At 39.7% G+C, this 22,080-nt stretch overlaps 1 protein-coding gene across 1 annotated transcript; it reads left to right on the plus strand.

The window, feature by feature from the left end:
• Window positions 1-1,733: 1,733 nt before the first annotated feature.
• Window positions 1,734-2,096, plus strand: LOC102665610 (uncharacterized). The gene has a single exon (XM_006598434.1). It carries the CDS (start codon window positions 1,734-1,736, stop codon window positions 2,094-2,096), a length of 363 nt encoding a protein of 120 aa, XP_006598497.1.
• Window positions 2,097-22,080: the final 19,984 nt, after the last annotated feature.

A 22,080-nucleotide genomic window follows, 5' to 3' on the forward strand; every position in this document is an offset into this window, starting at 1 on the left:
AGAACATCACATTGAATATTAGAAAAACTAACAGTTTGAGAAGCTGCAAAATCCAAAGACTTATGTCAAAATTTGAGGCATATTAATCTTAATTGTATGTTTTGCCAATGTAAACATACCAAAAAATTGAATCTTGTGACATAAAAATTGTCCGTGGGCTAAATTTTTAATTCAATAAGAAACAATTAAATTTTATGATAAAATAATCAAATTACATACTCAAATTCATGCTTTACGGGTACAACATGAAAATAATTTAATTTTCTATAGCAAATACTTAATTTATGATCCCTATGAGTAAACCATGAAAAATAATATGTCATTTTATCCCAATTAATTATACATAAAATAAAAATTCATGGGGGATAAAATTCATTATATAAAGTACAATTAATCACAATATTATGTCCATTTCCTTATATGATCTTTAAACAACTTAATATATAATTTTAATCAAATTATAGATGTTGTGGCTAATCCATAATTAATCAAAATTATAAAGATAACTTAGGCATAAAACTTAACCATATAAGAATAAATCATATTATGCATTTCAAGATCAAGATATAATACAATGATGAATAAAATTCTCATATATAATTTCATAATTGAAACATAATATTATGCATTTGATTTCATATATATATATGCATAGAATTATTTTTTTTCCAGAATATATTCATGCATAAAATAAATCAAAACTCCAAAAATTATAAAGGTAAACAAAATAAGGATATAACATATGAAAAAACAGATACATATCAAAGAACCTTCAATGATACAGAGGCTTGCGTGTATTCCAGTATCTTGTAGATAGTGTATCAGAAATTAGAAGATGTGAGCTCAAGGACCAAATACATGCATGTGCTATATATAGGCATCAAGAATGTATTTAGTAGTCATTAGTACCAATTAGTAGCTATTCAATATTTGGCTTCTCGATTCCAAAATAGATGGAGCGTTTTATTTTCCAAAACATACAGACCAAATTATTACAATGCATCCACATGGAAAAGTCATCTAATTACAAAATGTAATTTATATGATAAATTTATTGACTTTTATAAGAACATATTTAATGCAAAATTTCATTTTAGGATCTTAAGACACTTTTTCATGGGTCGCATAATACCATATGTGTATCAAGATTTTTCCTATTTTTTGTTCTAATGGTAAATCTCACTTATATGTTTTGAAAAAAACTTTTTGTGGGGTCCCATTTCAGTTTTTTCCAAGCGTTTCCTCACTACTAGAAAAATAGTCTTTTATGATGCACATTCTAAGACGGTTATCTGGGATCATCTTAGAATGTGATGTGGTGGCAAACTTGTAATTAGGATACCTAAAATTGCTTTTTACAATGCATATTCTAAGACGATCATTAATAACCGTCTTAGAATGTACTTGGGTGGCAATTTTGTAATTATTGGCAAAACAACAATGACGATTTTAAGAGAAAACCGCCTTCGTTTTAATTCCCAGTAATTACCACGTGTGCACACACAGGGCCAAGACCTTTGCTATTCTTTCTTCTTCTTCTAATTGTGATTGAACCAGAACATCAACCACCATCATTTTCATTCTCCTCTCTCTGTTGTTGTTTCCTTTCTTCATATTCCTTCTCCAACCATGGACGAGGGATCGTGGAGTTCTTCTCCCTCTAAGATCAAGTCCCGATTCTCCTTCTAAGATGGACTCTGAAGGAATCTTCCAGAACCTTGAAGGTGTACTCCATGACGAACCTCACGAACGATGACGAAGAGTTTGGAAGCAGCAACAACCGAAGAGGAGAAGCAAAACGAGGACCAGTGACGAAGCGATTGAGAACAAATTGGGCTCCTAGAGTGACGATCGACGAAAATGGTGACAAAGAAGGTTTTAGGGATTTCGAACACGAACACGAACAGAGTCCAGTGCAGTCGATGAAGGAGAACGGAGTGGATTATTGGCACGTGGATCGGAATGAGGATCCTAGGGTTAGGGTTTTGGAAAACGACGGCGTTGAATCGGAGTCGCAGGAATGGAGGAAGAGCGATGGAGTGAGGTCTTGGCTTTACGAGTTAGGTTTGAGTAGGTCAGAGTGGATAAATAGATAATTCTTTGAACAACAACACATAATTTGCCAAGGAAAAGTTCTGAAGGATGATCAGCTCTTATCTGCCTATCGTATCCTGTCTTTTGATTTTAACTATTTTGTGTTCCTTTTACTTGTCTGCCATGGTGCTATATCTTTTAGCTTTTGTAGTAATTCCTTAATTTTGATAAAATTTCTTATGTGTGTTTGCAAAACTATATATGATCCTTGCTGTAATAGTGTAATCATCTGCTTTCTGATCAAACATTTTATTAAGAGCTTAGATTTTGAGGCAAAAGGCTCCAGCATAAAATATCTTCCTGGTGACTTTTGAGTGGACACAATGCCATAACAGTAAAATTTCTATTGAGTGGTGGCTTTTGGCTTTTGTGCCAAATTGCTTGAACCTTCATAAAAAAAGTATATGGAAGTTAAAATATATGCCCATGTTATAGTTTTTTTTGTTCACCAAATGTATTAATATCAATCTCTGTTGTTAATTTTATGAACAAAACAGTGAAGCTTTCTTGTTCATGATTTAAGTTTGCAAATGTAGGCCTTCTATCAATGCTTAAAATTAAAATTTGATTAAACTCAAAGGCGATGGTTTGTTATGGCAAAGAAGTTTTGTTCCTACTATTCTTATAGCATTTGTACTTTATTCTTGTAACTATATCCATATTTTACAATACCCTATCTTCAAAATGGGTATCCTCCCTAACACAAGTAGATGTTGAAGATGGTCACACCTTGCATTTGGTTGTGAGGCAATGTTGGATTTCCCCTGCAGTTACTTTTTGATCCACTTTTTTTTTATACAAATATGTTCAAGGGAAATCTGGTTTGCCGGAAAGCGCACCAGATCGTCAAGTATTTAAAATTAAAACAGATGAATCCAAGTATCGAACTCAGGGAACTAGTCTAAGACAGGGTTAAATTAAAAAATAAGGCATTGTTGAAAGAAACTTTGATAATTGATGATTTAGAACAGGATTAAACTAAGTCTAGGCTAAAAACAGTAAAAATGCAAATAAGTAAAATTGACAGCAATAGGTAGAAGTGTTGGGTCTTTCTAACAGACCAGTTGATGCATATAAAGATGTTTCTCTAACCAATCATGCTTTTGTGTTCTATGCTATAGCCTAAATTACTAAACCTCGATCCCTAGTTAGACTGAATCAATTCAAGCTTCGTCCTCAGATCCCTCTTGTTGGACTAGGCTCAATTTAGACAGCCCTCCTAGGTTTAGACTAACTTAAACTAAGCTTCATCCCCAGATTCCTCTTGTTGGACTAAACTCAGCTTAAATAGCTTACGAAAGTTTAGACTAATTTAGCCTAAGCTTTGTCCTCAGATCCCACTTGTTGGACTAGACTTAGACCAAACAACATTATTGTAACAACATATTTTAAACCAAAACTTAATCCGCAGATCCCTCTTGTAAGACTAAGTTTCAATTCTACTTCATTCAAGTTCTAAGGCAACAATACATTTCCCAATGTTAAAATCACCTAGCTAGGCACACAAATGGTTGATCAGACCAATAGCATATAGAATTTAAGCACTGAAAGAAGCATTGAACACAAGAAACACAATCAATTAGATATTAAAATAATTACATTAGTTGTTCATTAGAAATTCCCAACTAGGGTGTTTAGCCAACCATTATAGAAAAACCCCTAATAATAATAATGAGATTACTAAACCTAGGTATCTCTGCAAAAGTTGCTCCTCTTGCTGCCTCCAGAGCTCTTTTCCCGACATAGGCACCGTGGTGTGCTCTGGAATGTTGTAAAACTCTGCTGTAAATTTCTATACAAGGTGGTACCCTAATTCTGCACAAGACAAGCTTTAAATAGACTCTGAATTTGTGACGTTGCGCTTAGCGCCACCCTCACGCTTAGCATGCGTAAGTGGATTTGAGCTTAGCGCTAGTCGTGCGCTAAGCCTGGCTGAAGACAACTGTTGCGCTTAGCGCACTGATCTCGCGCTTAGCGCACAACCTTGATATTGATGCTCTGCCAGATTCTTCTGTTGCGCTAAGTGCGCTAAAGCTACGCTTAGCGGTGGATGCACGCTTAGCCCACTGATGAGCTAAGCTCAACTGTCACTTTTAGCACTTCATGACTTAGCCTCTTTTTCACCTGAAATTGTACAGATTTCATCATTAAATCCAATGGACATATTCTAGAGACAACTTTAATAATAAAACAAGATTTATTTACAAAAATCACTACAAAATAACCATAAATTGGGGAACTATACAAGTTTTGGAAAATATTTTCTATACAAAAGTTAGTCGTATAAGACGACTAACAAACTCCCCCAAATTTACATTTTTGCTTGTCCTCAAGCAAAGAAAGAACAATTCACTTGTCCTCGAGTGACAAGCTATAGTGATCACTCAAAAATTGTGTTTGCTTCATAGAGAAATTCAACCATATGAACTGAATATCATGGACTGCTTCAATCAATTGCTTTTCACAAACATGCAGCTTTCCAAAGATAGGAACATCCACATTAGAGTCACAACTGAAATAAGCTAGTAAGGATGGCAGAAATCAAGGAAGAATCATCAACCAAACCTCACAGTCATTGTTTCACTCAAGCTCAAGTGTTTAGGCTCATTCCATCATAAACAACTAACACAAGTCCCAACTTTTGCATTTCATCTCATATCATACAACAATGAACACCCAAAATTCAATCCGCAGGACTTTCTAGGCTTGTAATGGGGTTAGGCTTCCAACAAATCATGGTTTTTCCTAGATTCAAAAGCTTAGGTTCTAGGAGAGCATTCATCCATAGATAAACCTTCACTTTTTCATTCATTCACATCCCATACTTGCCTTTTATTTAGGCACTCGGCTTCATTTCATTATTTTGCAGCATACGCACTTATTAATTTCATTTTTTTATTTTTATTTTTTTAACACAAGATATACAAATAAATTATGTGTATATACAGAAATAGTGTGTGTATGCTATTTACTTTGACCATTTCAATTCTTACCCAGTGCCTCCCCCAAATTTGGGACAAATTTGCTTTGAACCGCGCTTCCTGTGGATGATGCTCTCCTACAACCTAAGTCAAGGTAGCAGGAGATAACACTGTATAGGCTCAGGGTTCAATCAATCAATAATTCATTCAGCTCAAACTGGGTACAAGGGATAATTCATTCAAGCACATGGTCAACTTTTTGGCTAAGTGGCTATCACAATCAAGCATGGCCTTCATCATCCTCAATTTCATTCATCCAGTCCATACTTCAAAGATTCACGCAAAAATAAGTTCTAAATGATAGTCGTTTCTCTCAAAATTTAAGGATCACACTCTCACCGGGATATGGTTAATGCATTCCTTCACAATCAATCTGACAAACTAACTAACATTTTCAGTAATACTTCCAATCACATGCTCATTCTCTTCTAATGGCTACAAGATTGATCAAAACAATTATCTAATCATACAATTGCTCATTCAAATCATTCTCAAACACTCATTTCATGCAAAACAATTCATTGCATATCATTTTCAATCAATTCACTATTCAAACAAGCTTTTTGGTACAAGCAAACAACTCAAAGTGCTGAAATTAAAATGACTGAACATAAATCATAAAATAACCAAAAATAAACTAAAATGTTCAAGATGAACAAATTTAAATGTCTTGTTCATGTGGTTGCTCTTGTGCATGCTCATTAAGGTCCAACACCAGAGCAGCTGGTGAGTCCTGAGAGATAGGCTGCTCTAACTCAAATGCTGGTGCAGATGGTATGGCATCATCAGGTATAGGTGTTGGGGATGGCTCTGGGATCTGGTCTCTAGAAGTCTCCTCCTCCTGAGCCATGTGTATACCTGCATCAAAATAAAAAGGCTCAAGAGGGGTGAGCTCATCCTCCCCCTCTGCTGCTGGGCTCCTGGGCTGCGGAGGCCCCACCCCCTCCAGAAGGAGAAGGCTGGGCTCCTGGCCAGGCCACCTGTGCATAAAACTCATCCATGCCCATCATGGATGGCAAGCCCAAGCCCTGCAGGCTCTACATGATAATAGACTGCCCCTTGTGGATGTTTTGGAGCATGGAGTCAAGCATATGAGGTGTAAATATAAAATCTGATGGTCCTACAGATATAGGAGCTGGAAGTGGTGTCTGTGTAGATGTAGGAGGAATAACTAGAGTCTGAGTGAGAGGAACTGAAGTTGTGGAAGAGGAAAGAGCTGGTGTCTCTGGTGCTGCTGAAGTAGTGGAGACCTCTGATCTCTTACTCCTGGCCTTCCTTGGCCCTCTAAATGTCACTGTTGGATCATCAAGATTCCATCAGTTCTTCTTAATATATGCCAAGTTAATGGCAGGGCACAAGTTCTCTAGAGATCTAGAATCTAACTGAACTCCTCTGGCCTTGCATAGAGCTATGATCAAGGCAGAGAATCCAAGTCTGGATGTATCATGTTGTGCAATCAGAGAGGTTTGGTGGGAGATGAGGTACCCCAAATTCATATCCATCTTCATAATTATACCATAAATCAACTTGGCTCTGTCCAAGGTCACATCAGATGTGTGGGAGGTGGGAATAAGGTTTGAGAAGGAAAGAACGCTCCATGCATGACCTAGAGTGGTCATGTTCTTCCTCAAAATCTTCAAAGGCTGCCCATCAACATTAAGCTCAAATCCCCTCCCTGGGATACAAAGCTTAGTAGCCAACTCCTGAGGATCAGGCCTCAGGAGTGCAAACCTGGAATGAGTACATAAGTTCTCCCCCTCCTCCAAAATTATTGGGGTCTTCAGAAATGTGTTAAGAGTATCCTCATCAAACTTCTCTAAGTGACCTCTCACCTACTTAGGTGATTTATCCTCGGGGTCATAGAGGTTGGCGTTAAACTCCTTCATAATAGCGATGTCTATGCTACTGTCAGAAAAATCAGTCAGTTTCTCATCCCAATGGCGTCTCTCGGGTTCCTCCTTGAACTCATCAAACTTTGTATAATAGACTACCACATTCCTCTCTAGTAGTAGCTTGCGAGGCACCACAATGTCTGTATATCTCTCCCAAGCCTCTTGGGATGTGAACCAGGATCTATCAAATTTGGCTTGGGTAGGTGTAGAAGGAGCTTTCCTCTTCTTAGACGCCATCTGCAAAACATAAGACAAACACAAGAGATTAGCACAGGTTATTTTCACAAAAACAGAAAAATAAAACTGAAATTTTGACTGGGCACTTAGCGCAGCAGGCTGAGCTTAGCGCGCCTTATGAAATTTTACTCAGGCACTAAGTGTAGCAGACTAGCGCTTAGCTCGAAGACACAGAGAACATTTTTTTCTGCAGAGTAGGCTTAGCGCACAGCTGAGCATAGCCTAAGTCTACAATTTTCAAAACCAAAGAGAGTTGGAGCTTAGCGCAGAATGGCGTGCTTAGCTCAGCCTCAACTGGATAACACTCGGGCTTAGCACACAGGGCGTGCTTAGCCTAACTACAAAAACTTAAAAGACAGTGAGAGAGTTGAGCTTAGTGCAGCAGGGTGCTTAGCTCAACACACAACAAGGGCTTAGCGCACAGACGCGCTTAGCCTTATTCAAATGAAAACTTACAGAAGCAAATGGCGCTTAGCCTGACAGGTCAAGCTTAGCGCTGAACAAAAATTCTCAAAACCTTAATGTCTGAATACTAGTCCCGCTTAGCGCACAGACACGCTTAGCGGGCTCATCACTTATGTTCATCAGCAGGGATGAACGTGCTTAGCGTGACATGGTCCGCTTAGTGTGTTCATCTGGAAATCCAAAATTTTAACAGTTGCGATGAACAGGCTAAGCGCACAGGCACGCTTAGCGCGTTCATCACGATTTCTAGAAAGAACCACAGGGGTCTTCACCCCTTTTCAGCCACATTGCCCCTAATGGGCTTCTAAGTTACCAAAAATCCTACATTGACTAGCCCTAAAACTAATAACCTTAACCTAACATCAACCAACGAAGAAAACAAGAAGTCATCTATCCTAAGGTTTGAAGAATAAAAAACAAAAATAGAAATATGCTAACTTACTTGGATTGTTTTTGAGATGAAGCAATGAAGATGTAGAGAAACAGTACACAAGAAGCAAAAAATACACAAATGCTCAAGGTGAGGAAGGTGCAGAGGTTTGGGTGCAAAGGTAACACCCAAAGTGCCTCTGCCTTTGATTTTTAACAACAGAAATTTGTATGGCACGCTTAGCGTTGTAAATCATGCAGGTTTTGATGATGTCAAAAAGAATTTTCTTGACAAAGGGGAAGAATGTGGATCATGCATTGTTTTGATGATGTCGAAAATAAATCACTTGATTGTCATCATCAAAAAGGGGGAGAATGTGAATGTATGATGATTTTGATGATGCCAAAGAAGAATCAAACAAGGCCGCTTCAAAGGATAAGCATTTGCTTCAAGATTAATTCAAGATTGCTTCAACAAACAAAGCCTTGTTTCAAGATTTACTAAAGATCAAGCCTTGCCTCAATACACAATGGGTTTCAAAGTCATGCAAGGCTCTGGTAATCGATTACCAGGAAGTGTAATCGATTACCAGAAGGGAAGGTTGAAAAAGAGCTATTGAAAAGGGTTTTGAATTTGAATTTTCAACATGTCATCGATTACCATATGTCTGTAATCGATTACCAATAATGAAACTTTAGAAATTCAAATTCAAAAGTCATGACCCTTCAAATTATAACTGTAATCGATTATGTAAACATTGTAATCGATTACCAGTGGAGAGTTTTTAGAAAAACTGCCAACATTCACATATTTTCATTGGATTTGTGAATGGCCATCAAAGGCCTATAAATAGGTGACTTGGGCACGAATTTTGAAGAGAGAGTTTTGCTTGTTCAAAATGTCTTATCCTCTCAAAAGGAAATGAGAGAGATTCCAAGAGAACTTCATTGCCAAATGCTCTCTCAAAAGAAACTCTTGGGCAAACACTTGCAAATCCATTAAGAGTTTCTCCATGGACTTCAATTGTAATATCCTTCTCTTCAAGAGAGAATTGTTCTTTCTTTCTTCTCATTCAAAGAGATTGATTAAGGGACTGAGGGTATCTTAAGTTGTAAGATTCCTGAACACACAAGGGATGGGTTGTCCCTGTGTGGTTCAGACTTTGTAAACGGATTTTTACAAAGGGAGTGGAAAATCTCAAGTGGGTTGCTTGAGTACTGGACGTAGGCACGGACTTTGCCAAACCAATATAAAAAGTGTGTTTGCATTCTCTCTTCCCTTATCTCATTTATTTTGTTGCAATCAATTTTGTCTTGCATGTTTAAAGAATATTATTAAATTGATTGTTACTTCTTCTACATTATAAGCTTATCCCTCTTAAGTTATTGAGGCCGCTGGTCCAACAAGTGTATAGCTGCGTTTAGCGTGCCTACGTGACGTTTGAGTTTAAAACCCAAGCACTTAGCCTAGCCTTGCGCTAAGCCCAACTTGAAGTTGTAAAATCCAGTAAGCATCTGGGGCTTAGCGCTGTAGGCTGCGCTTAGCGCTTTCTGCAACACCAAATTTTTCTGCAATATGCGCTTAGCCTGAGATATAAGTCTTAGCGTACCATCAAGCTTCAACTTATAGAGAGTAGTTCAGGCTTAGCGCAACAAGCGCACTTCCAAGAATTCAAAACCCGTAAGAGATTGGCGCTTAGCACCTCCTGGCCCGCTAAGCCCAGCTTAAAAAATCAAGTTACAGAATGGATCTGGGGCTTAGCACAAGATAGCACGCTTAGTGCTGCTACAATAAAATTTTTCCCATGAAGAAGTGGCGCTTAGTGCATCATCCATGCTAAGCCCACTGGTTAAAGTTCAATGACCGCAAAGATGTGGGGCTTAGCGTAGTGATGTGCGCTTAGCTGAACTATTTAGCCAATCAATCAAAGGTCTATGCGCTTAGCGCGAGCAAGCTCGGCTTAGCACGTGAAGACTGAGTGCTTAGCGCAAGGACTGTGCTTAGCGGATAGACAATTGCAAAAAAATTTCTAAGTCTTTTTCTGTCTATCTCTTCACACAAGCTCAAAACTCCTTGTTCATTACTAAACAAGTTGAAATTAATCACAATCACAAGCAAGATATCCTAACTACATGCAAGAGATAAGAATGAAAGTTAGGAAAGGGAAAGAAAAGCCGGGTTGCCTCCTAGTAAGCGCTCTTTTAACGTCACTAGCTTGACGCATCGTCCTATTATCCAAGATCCAAAAGAGTTCCTACTTCAAGGACCTTCTTCTCAGGTCTCTTTTCCTCCATCACATGCACTTTAAGACAGACATTTTGGCTAGGTGGATCTTTGTCCTCCTAGAACAAATAAAAGCTGATCTTCTAATCTTCTATGCCCATTTGCAGTATCTTTTTTCCCATGTCCACCATATAACTTGCAGTAGACATGAATGGGCGGCCAAGAATGAGAGGAATGTCAGCATCCTCTTCTATGTCCATGACAACGAAATCAGCCGGGAATATAAGGTGTTTAACCTTCACCAGAACATCTTCAATGACTCCATATGGCCTTGTGATGGAGCGGTCAACTAATTGGAGGATCATGCATGTTGGCATTATCTCTATCTCTCCAAGTTGTTGGCACATGGAAAGAGGCATTAAATTGATACTAGCTCCTAAGTCTATGACAACTTTGCCTACAACAACCTCACCGATAGAACACGATATTGTGACAACTCCAGGATCTTTGTGCTTGGGTGGAAGAATGCGTTGAATAACAGCACTACAGTTACCTTCCATAGCAATTCTGTCACTATGGATGTACCGATTCTTCTTGGTTAACATATCCTTCAAAAATTTTGCATAGAGGGGCATTTGCTGAAGTGTTTCTCCAAATGGCAAAGTAATTTCCAGTTTCTTGAAGATATCATGAAATATGGCCAAATGTCGCTCTTTATCTTTCCGAGAGGGTACCAATGGATAAGGTACCTCCTTGCATTCAATAGGAGTAGCCTCTTTCTTCTTTTCTATGTTAGCCTCACTCTTGCCCTTCTTCTTATCAATCTCAACAACCTTCTCTTTTAGTTTTTCATTTTTCAACTTTTTTTCTTTTTCTTTTGTTTCTTCTTCTTTTTCTTCCTTCTTCTTTATTTTCTCTTGACAATCTCTTATTGGTGTCTCTCCTTCTTCATCACCTTCTGCTTCCTCAACAATTTCTTCAAGTTCAACTAAATCATCAACCGGTTCCAGTGCCAATTCATCAACAACTGTTGTTTAAATCCCGCCACCTTCTGATCAGCTCTACTTTCCTCTGCTTGAATCACCATTTTGCTTCTAGTCATCACAGCTTTGCACTCTTCTTTAGGATTTTTCTCAATGTTTGCTGTAAAGCTGTTTGATGATCTTTCAGCTAATTGCTTTGCAAGCTGGCCCACCTGGAGTTCCAAATTCTTAATTGCAGACTCAGTGCTCTTTTGGTTAGACATTGACACTTGCATGAATTGAACTAGAGTCTCTTCCAGCTTTGTGGTTCGGTCATAGAGACTTGGCATCTACTGTTGTGGCCTTGTAGATGAACCATCCTGGTCTTTGTTAAATTGGTTACCAGGGTGATTTTGCCACTGTCTCTGCTATTGATACTGCTGGTTGTTCTGAAATCCTGGGAATCCACTTGTATTGAAATTGCCTCTGGGCTGATTCCCCATATAGTTGACTTCATGTGCAATTTGCTCTTTATAAGGGATGCAACGTCCATATTCATGAGCTCCACCACAAATTGTACATCCTGCAACCTGCAAAATAGAAGAATGTGAAGTTTGTACAGAATGAAGCTAAGTTGGCAACTTACTGAGTGTTTCTGTTAGTGTCTCGAGTTGCTTAGACAATAACTTGTTTTGTTTCAACAAAGCGTCCTGTGAGGTTAGCTCCAATAAACTCTTCTTGGTAGGAATATGGGCTTGGTCTCTCAAAATGGCTATGTCACTAGCAGTCATGCTTTCAATGAAGTCAATTGCTTCGTCAGGGGTCTTCATTTTGATCTTACCCCTAACTAAAGCATCCAAGAGCTGCTTAGATTGTGGTCTCAACCCATCTATGAATATGTTGAGCTGTATTGGTTTTGAAAAACCGTGAGTGGGAGTCTTCAGCAATAAACCTCTGAATCTTTCAAGTGCCTCACTCAACGATTCATCTGGAAACTGGTGGAAGGAAGGGATGGCAGCTTTGCCTTCTGCAGTCTTCGATTCAGGGAAGTACTTCTTCAAGAACTTTTCTACTATTTCATCCCATGACTTCAGACTGTTTCCTTTAAAATAATGAAGCCATCTCTTAGCTTCTCCAGATAAAGAAAATGAGAACAGACTCAACTTGATTGCATCCGCAGGAACACCTGCTTACCTAATAGTATTGCATATCTCTATATAGGTAGCCAAGTGAGCATAAGGGTCTTCAATGGGTAAACCATGAAACAAATTATTTTGAATCAGCTGTATCAAAGAAGGAGGATATGTGATGGTCTGAGATTGAACTTCTGGTTGTGCAATACTAGTGAAAAATTGTGGCACAGTAGAACTTGAATAATCCTCCAGGGTTACTCTTCTTGGCTCTTCAGCCATGATTGGGTCTTAAACAGGTTCTATATGAGAATGCCCTGCAGTAGGAAAACTAGAAGATGCCTCGGAAGATCGAGGTTCTTTTTCTGGAGTTGCTGCTGCTTCTAAATCCTACAAAAAAAATTCTGATTCTCTCTGAATTATGCCTTCTGCAGGTGGTGTTAATCTCCAAATCAATGGGAATCAAATCACCTGCAATAGATCTTCTTTGCATACAAGAAAATCAAACAACAATTATCTAGTTCAAAAGAACAATGAATGTACGGTAACTAAAATATAAACAAAAGAATCGATGAATTAAAGAGAAAAATATAAAGCAATGTCGTAAAACTGAACTAAACTTTTCTTAAATCTAGTTCCCCGGCAACGACGCCATAAATACTTTGTTGGATTTCCCCTGCAGTTACTTTTTGGTCCACTTTTTCTTTATACAAATATGTTCAAGGGAAATCCGGTTTGCCAAAAAGCGCACCAGATCGTCAAGTATTTAAAATTAAAACAGATGAATCCGAGTATCGAACTTAGGGAACTAGTCTAAGACAGGGTTAAATTCAGAAATAAGACATTGTTGAAAGAAACATTGATAATTGATGATTTAGAACAGGATTAAACTAAGTCTAGGCTAAAAATAGTAAAACTGCAAATAAGTAAAATTGACAGCAGTAGGTAGAAGTGTTGGGTCTTTCTAAAAGACCGGTTGATGCATATAAAGATGTTTCTCTAATCAATCATGCTTTTGTGTTCTATGTTGTAGCCTAAATTACTAAACCTCGACCCCTAGTTAGACTGAATCAATCCAAGCTCCGTCCTCAGATCCCTCTTGTTGGACTAGGCTCAATTTAGACAGCCTTCCTAGGTTTAGACTAACTAAAACTAAGCTTCATACTCAGATCCCTCTTGTTGGACTAAACTCAGCTTAAATAGCTTACGAAAGTTTAGACTAATTTAGCCTAAGCTTTATCCTCAGATCCCTCTTGTTGGACTAGACTTAGACCAAACAACATTATTGTAACAACATATTTAAAAGAAAAACTTAATCCGCAAATCCCTCTTGTATGACTAAGTTTCAATTCTGCTTCATTCAAGTTCTAAGGCAACAATACATTTCCCAATGTTAAAATCACCTAGCTAGGCACACAAATGGTTGATCAGACCAAGAGCATACATAATTTATGTACTGAAAGAAGCATTGAACACAAGAAACACAATCAATTAGATATTAAAATAATTACATCAGCTGCTCATTAGAAATCCCTGTTAGTCGATGAATACAACTAACTTTTGTGTAAGAAATCTGTGAAAATTGTATCTAACTCCTCCCATTTATGGTTATTTTGTAATGTTGTAATTACTTTTTGTTAAATATAGGTAATAAATACTTAGTACTCCCATTTTGTAAATTTAATAATCATTTCCTTTCAATTTCAGGTTAATTAGGCTAGTTTGTGAAGTGCTGATTTTGATATGCTCGCTAAGCCAATCTGTCGGCTTAGTGAGCCATCTGCTGAGCGCACCATTCTTGCGGTTGAGCGCGAGGAAAAATCTGGAAGAAGGATGAGCTGGACACATGTGCTAAGCGAGGGCTAATCCCACTAAGTGCACTACTTGCATGCATCCGCTAAGCGAGAAGACGAGCGCTAAGTTGAAATTCACTTATGCTCGCTAAGCGATCCAGAGTTGTGCTAAGCGCACAAGCACCAACAAGGCCACCTATTTAAGCCTGAAATCAGAAATGGAAAGGAAGTTTGGGCAATTCTCAAAGCTTCTGCATGGTTAGAGATTTCTAGAGAGAGAAAAGTTCAAGTTCCAGAGAGTTTTGAGAGCTTTTGCTATGCGAAGACTGACAGAGAACAGAAGAGGAAGCCATCCTGAAAGCATGCGATGAGTCTGTGAGTGATTTTGAGGTTCTAGAGGTAGAGGAGACATCCCCACTACTTGCATTTATTCAATCCTTCATTTTTATCTTCTCTTTATTGTAAAGGAAGTTTCCCATATATGGAGAGCTAAATCCTCTGTTGGTTCTTCCTTGTAGGTACTTGATGTAAATACTTGTATATCTATTTAATGATGTTTTATGTGTTCTCTGTGCTATCAGTACGTCATTTCAGTGTGTTTTTTCCTTGATCATGTAGATGCATGCTTTGTTAGGATCATTCAATAGTGAAAACTGGTCTGATTCTTAGAACTTGATAGGATGGGGCTAGTTTATCGTATTATCACGAGGGATTGGGGTATGGTAACCTAGTTGTTTGTATGTTTGTCTTAATACGGTTCTGGTCGAGTTCAGTCCAACAAGAGGAATCTGAGGACGATGTTTGATCAGGATTAGGCTAGACTATCACGAGGAATCGGGGTTTAGCATTTCAGGAGACACCATAGAACACATGAGTATTGTTAAGTAGAGAATATCCTAATAGGAAGACCAACGCATTGTCTACTTGTCTTTACACATCATTACTCACGTGATTTTCCTTTTTAATAGTTAGTTTACACACCTGTTCATAGCCCACACATATCGTTTCATACTAGACACCTATTCACTGAATATAGCTTTACCAAGTAACACAAGTTCCCCGAGAGTTCGATACTCGGTTCATATCGTTTTATACTACTTGTGTGATCCGGTGCACTTGCCGGGTTCAACCAATCCCCAACAAGGGTGTTTAGCCAGCCATTACAGAAAAACCCCTAATAATAATAATGAGATTACAAAACCTAGGTATCTTTGCAAAAGTTGCTCCTCTTGCTTCCTCTAGAGCTCTTTTCCCAAAATAGGCACTACGGTGTGCTCTGGAATGTTGTAAAACTCTGCTGTAAAAGTTCTGTACAAGGTGGTACCCTAATTCTGCACAAGACAGGCTTTAAATAGGCTCTAAATTTGTGATGTTGTGCTTAGCGCCACCCTCACGCTTAGCGCGCGTAAGTATATTTGAGCTTAGCACCAGTTGTGCGCTGAGCCTGGCTGAAGACAACTGTTGTGCTTAGTGCATTGATCTCGTGCTTAGCATGCAGCCTTGATATTGATGATATGCTAGATTCTTCTATTGCGCTAAGTGCACTGAAGCTCCGCTTAGCAGTGGATGCGCGCTTAGCCCACTGATGAGCTAAGCTCAACTGTCACTTTTAGCACTTCATGACTTAGCCTCTTTTTCACCTGAAATTGTACAGATTTCATCATTAAATCCAATGGACATATTCTAGAGACAACTTTAACAATAAAACAAGATTTATTAACAAAAATCACTACAAAATAACCATAAATTGGGGAACTATACAAGTTTTGGAAAATATTTTATATACAAAAGTTAGTCGTATAAGACAATTAACAGGAAACCTGATCTACCACCACCAGGAATTATGTCCAATCATTCAGGTTTGATGTAATTATTTACATTATCAGGGAAATCCTTCAGAAGATCATACGGCTCAAGATTCTTCAACCCAGGTCTGCATGCTTAATTGTTTTCTTTCCTTACTCTGTTGTGTGATTACATTTTCTCTTATGTCAACTGTCGCAACCTACCCTTCGGTGGGAGGGCGACGCGAGACTCACGGGTGCATCTTCCAAAGAAGGAAAACGCGCGAAGTCGCCACGAACGTTTATTCAAGGAAAATGTCAGAAAAATCGGAAAGGTGTGGTCTACGAACTTTAAGTGTGAAAGGTACGGGAGTTGAATTTACGCACGGGGAAGGTATTAGCACCCCACGCGTCAGTCACAAGGGACGACAGCCTTTAATCAAGTGTGCAAATATGACTTCAATTTGTTTTATTTTCCCTTTTTTTACGTTTTTATGTCTTTTTATGCTTTTTGTATTTTTTATCTTTTTGTGGTCGACAAGGGTGTTTCCCTTGCTCCTACATATTCCTTAATTGTGATAAGGAAATCAGACCTACGTAGTTTTTTTAGAACTGAACGTTGGCTAAGTTGTTTTTATCTTTTTTTCAAGATATATTTTGACCAAACAAAAGTCGTTTAAGGCATTGGACCATTAAACGATCTTTTGATTTTGAAAGGAGAGAAACGTTAAGGCGTTGGACCATTAACGATCTCTTGTTTTTGAAAGGAGAGAAACGTTAAGGCGTTGGACCATTAACGATCTCTTGGGGTGGTCGACAAAAGCAAGACTTTTGCTCCTACGTATCCTCAATTGCGATGAGGAAATCAGACCTACGTAGTTCTTGCAAAAAGTGGTAAAGTTACATGTTTATTTTATGCTTTTGAACGGTCCATGTTAACCGATAAAAGCAAAGAGGACCGTTTAAGGCGTTGGACCTTAGAACGGTTTTTAGTGATTTTTGCGGACAAAGCTTGATTTGTGAGTTGATTTTAGCCTTAGTTTCACTTTGGTTATTAGTCAATTGATCAAAGGAAACTTCCAAAGAAAACGTCCAATTGATTTTTTTTTATTATTTTATTCAAAGATATTTTTGATTATTTTATTATTATTTTTGCTTTTTTTGGTTTAACCGAGGTTACAACATGAACGATCGATTAGATTTTGTTTTAACAGTGATTAAACGAGATTACAATGCAAATGATCGGTTGAAATTCATTTTATCATTTATTAGGTGAGAAAACGGCTTAAAGGATAGGTTAAAGCTCGTTAAAAACGGAAGAAAAGAAACTGAAGGTGAACGAAATAAAGAGGAAAGCTTAAAAAACAAGAAATGAATTGAAAGTCTCAGATTCAAAAACTTACCTGTTGAAGAACGAAGAACGGATGAAGAATGGTGAAGAACGATGGAAAACCTTCACGGATTCGCTATTTGCACCCCGCCATTAGAACAACCCCCTTTCGCCTATTTATAGGAAAAAGGGGGAGGAGGTTGCCGCCCAGCTTGCCCAGATGAGCAGGGTGGCTTCCTCCAAAAGCAAACCTGCTTCGAAAATGCTCTGGAAGACCCAAATTCAAAATTTCAAAAATTGCTATTTGCACACCGCCATTTTGATAAGTTCACCCCGTTCTTTTGTGATTTACGAAAAAGTTACGGAAGCCTTACGAAAGCATATAGGACTTGATTTTCTTCTTTTTTTCTCTTCCCTCTCACCCATATTAAGTGAAATATGCTTATTTAGGATTATGAGAATTTTACGAAATCATTACGGGAGTCCTGGAAGCCCCAATAGACAATTTTTTAACAAAAACGGGGGAGGTGGTTGCCGCCCAGGTCGCCCAGGCGAGCTCAGCTCGCCCAAGAGAGCTTGGTTGCTTCCACCTTAAGCAAGGAAATGCCCAGAATCCTCTAGAAGGGCCCATATTTGATAATTGCTATTTGCACCCCCCCATTTTACTAAATACATCCCCCTTTTGCTTTTTTGCTGATTCTTTTTCCGTAACGTTACGGAACTTTACGAATTACAAGGCGATACTGGTTTTCTTTCCATAATGTCGCGAAACCTTACGGATTGTGCAACAATCCTTTCTTGGACTTCTGGAATGTTGCAAAACTTTACGGATTGCGCAACAATGCTTCCTTTCGACTTTCGGCATGTCGCGGAACTTCATGGATTGCCTAACGATGGGTATCAAGTACCTCGAAGTGGTCAAGCGAAGGTCGCATCCCACCAAACAGATGGTCCCCGGACGAAATTAGGGTATGACAGTTGTCCCTCTTTACTTGTCTTTTATTGGAGATAAGCGGGACGAAAAAATAAGACACTAATTTCGTTCGAGCGGAACATCATTCGGCCGGTCAATATCCCCGCCAGCGGAACCTGTCGTTAAGTATGAAAAGAAAAGGCATCAGAAGCATCAATAAACTTCAGTGTTTTGAAAACGACAAAGTTGGACAACCACGACACTTCCCTTTGCCATTGCACCCAATCGTCTCTACCCAGCAGAGAAGAATTTCCGCCCGTCGCTGAATTTGAATGTTTCCGGACGACGAGAGTGAAAAAACCTGAAATTTTTTTTGAAAACGATCAGCACCGAACGACCAACATCATCCTGACACTGCCGAATTCATTCCTCTCGGTCGATGAAAGGCACGGATGACCATAAGGTATCTCCGCCCACCACCCGACTCGCTGCCCCTGGATGACAAAAGGTGCAGAAGACGATGTTAGTCTCTGCGCTTTACAGGCATCGAGTCTTACAAATAGCAAAAGCGTGCGGATGACCATAATTTGTCTCTGCGTGATGTCGGACTTGATTGTCTCTAGATAGTGGAAAAAGGTGCGGGACAATATTGTTTTTTCGCATGTCATCGGACCCGGCGTCTCTGGATGACAAAAAGTGAAGATGACCATAATTTGTCTCTGCGTGCCATCGGACTCGATCGTCTCCGGATGGTGAAAAGGTGTGCGGATGACAATAATTTGTCTTTGCATGTCATCCGGCTCGCCACCTCTAGATGACAAAAGGCGCAGAATGACCATAATTTGTCTCTGCGTGCTATCGGACTCGATTGTCTCCGGATGGCGAAAAGGTGCGGAATGACCATAATTTGTCTCCGCATGTCATCGGGCTTGTTGCCTCTGGATGACAAAAGGTGCAAAATGACCATAATTTGTCTTTGCGTTCCATCGGACTTGATCCTCTCTGGATGGCGAAAAGGTGCGAAATGACCATAATTTGTCTCCACATGTCATCAGGCTTGCTTCCTCTGGATGACAAAAGGTGCAGAATGACCATAATTTTTCTTTGCGTTCCATCGGACTCGATCGTCTCTGGATGGCGAAAAGGTGCGGAATGACCATAATTTGTCTCTGCGTGCCATCGGACACGATCATCTCCGGATGGAAAAAAAGGTATGGAATGACCATAATTTGTCTCCGCATGTCATCGGGCTCGCCACCTCTAGATTACAAAAGGCGCAGAATGACCATAATTTGTCTCTGCGTGCCATCGGACACGATTGTCTTTCGGTCGACGAAAGGCGCGGATGACCATAAGGTATCTCCGCCCACCACCCGACTCGCTGCCCCTGGATGACAAAAGGTGCAAAAGACGATGTTAGTCTCTGCGCATTACAGGCATCGAGTCTTACAAATAGCAAAAGCGTGCGGATGACCATAATTTGTCTGTGCGTGCTGTCGGACTTGATTGTCTCTGGAAAGTGGAAAAAGGTGCGGGACCATATGGTTTCTTCACATGTCATTGGACCCACCGCCTCTGGATGACAAAAGGCGCAGAATGACCATAATTTGTCTCTGCGTGCCATCGGACACGATCGTCTCCGGATGGCGAAAAGGTGTGCGAATGACCATAATTTGTCTTCGCATGTCATCAGGCTCGCCACCTCTGGATGACAAAAGGTGCAAAATGACCATAATTTGTCTTTGCGTGCCATCGGACTCGATCGTCTCCGGATGGCGAAAAGGTGCGTAATGACCATAATTTCTCTCCATATGTCATCGGGCTCGTCGACTCTGGATGACAAAAGGCGCAGAATGACCATAATTTGTCTCTGCGTGCTATCGGACACGATCGTCTCCAGATGGCGAAAAGGTGCGGAATGACCATAATTTGTCTCCGTATGTCATCGAGCTCGCCGCCTCTGGATGACAAAAGGCGCAGAATGACCATAATTTGTTTCTGCGTGCTATCGGACACGATCGTCTCCAGATGGTGAATAGGTGCGGAATGACCAAAATTTGTGTCCGCATGTACTCGGGATAACAAAAGGCGCATAATCACCATAATTTGTCTCTGCGTTCCATTGGACTCGATCGTCTCCAGATGGCGAAAAGGTGCGGAATGACCATAATTTGTCTCTGCATGTCATCGGGCTCGCCGCCTCTGGATGACAAAAGGCACAGAATGACCATAATTTGTCTCTGCGTGCCATCGGACACGATAGTCTCCGGATGGTGAATAGGTGCAGAATGACCATAATTTGTCTCTGCATGTCATCGGGCTCGCCGCCTCTGGATGACAAAAGGCGCAGAATGATCATAATTTGTCTCTGCATGCCATCGGACACAATCGTCTCCAGATGGCAAAAAGGTGTGGAATGACCATAATTTGTCTCCGCATGTCATCGAGCTCGCCGCCTCTGGATGACAAAAGGCACAGAATGACCATAATTTGTCTCTGCGTGCCATCGGACACGATAGTCTCCGGATGGCGAAAAGGTGCGGAATGACCATAATTTGTCTCCGCATGTCATCAGGCTCGCCGCCTTTGGATGAAAAATGGCGTAGAATGACCATAATTTTTCTCTGCGTGTCATCGAACACGATTGTCTCCGGACGGTGAAAAGGTGCAGAATGACCATAAATTGTCTCCGCATGTCATATGACCTCAGGGTCAGTATGATAGAGATTGTGGGGCGGCCGACAAAAGCGAGGATCTTGCTCCTATGTATCCTCAATGAGGAAGTCAGACCTACGTAGTTTTGGATAACTGTGAGACTAAAATAGTCTCTACCGGAAGATGCTGACATCTTCGGGGAAGGGTGCAGATGACCACATTGATCTTTGCGTGTCAATCGGGCTTGGGGTCCTCGAATGACGGGGTACAGATAACCGGAAGGTGCCTCCGCATGCTACCATACTCTTGGGTTATGATAGCGAAAGGTGGGGTGGTCGACAAAAGCAAGGCTTTTGCTCCTATGTATCCTCCATTTGTGATGAGGAACTCAGACCTATGTAGTTCTTTCCTTTGTGAGACTAAAATAGTCTCGGTGTTTTTTCACTAAAATGTGAACATGCTTTTGTAAAGAAACAAAACCTCCAACTGATCAGAGCAACATATGATTTTTGGATGAAAAACAATGTGTCTATCGGGGAAGGAGAGTATGCTGATGACATTTTCTCATAACCATAAATGAGATTTTGGGTGTTAGCATTTTGTTTCTAAACGACCATTTAGAGGAAACACTGGGTCCAACAAAAGTAGAAGGAAATCACTCAAAGTGTATCAATCTCACACGGGTAAGTGTTTCATCCTAATTTCGAACCATATATATGTCATGACTTGATTTTGCAAATCATTTCCTATCAAATCAAAGATTACATGCGTGATCATGGATCAATATGAATTTTCTTGGGAACGGGTTTTTGGTGGGAAATTTGGCTTTGAGTGTTTTTTTTTGCCATTTTCCTTTTTTGTTTTTGTTTAGTGTGAGGTGAACAAGTCACCGACGCACAGGATTTTGGTTGGCAATCAAAAGGAGAGGACCACTTTAGGTTGTGATCTCCTTTCTTTTTTCGTTTACTTGGTGACAATTCTGTATTGTCCAGATATTGTCTGGTCCAAAGAATTTTCTGCATATTTCTTCTGTTTTCTTCCGATCCTTGATCGGGAATTTTCTTTCTTCTTCTTTTTTTTTTATTTTCTCCCACTCTTTGATTGAAAATTTTCTCCTTTTGCTTTCTTCCGATTCTTTGATCGGGAACTTTCTTTTCTTTGTTTTCTTCCGAGGGCAAGGTTTATGGTAAGTTGGGATTTTGGTTCAAGGCTTGTAGAATGGCTAGACACGATATATGTCAGGGTGTTGGT

This window comes from Glycine max, chromosome 15 (genome assembly GCF_000004515.6).
Source record: "Glycine max cultivar Williams 82 chromosome 15, Glycine_max_v4.0, whole genome shotgun sequence".
NCBI classification, from domain to species: domain Eukaryota; kingdom Viridiplantae; phylum Streptophyta; class Magnoliopsida; order Fabales; family Fabaceae; genus Glycine; species Glycine max.

Coding starts and splice junctions, on each gene's coding strand:
- LOC102665610 (XM_006598434.1), top strand. CDS start 1,734: ATGACGAACCTCACGAACGATGACGAAGAGTTTGGAAGCAGCAACAAC.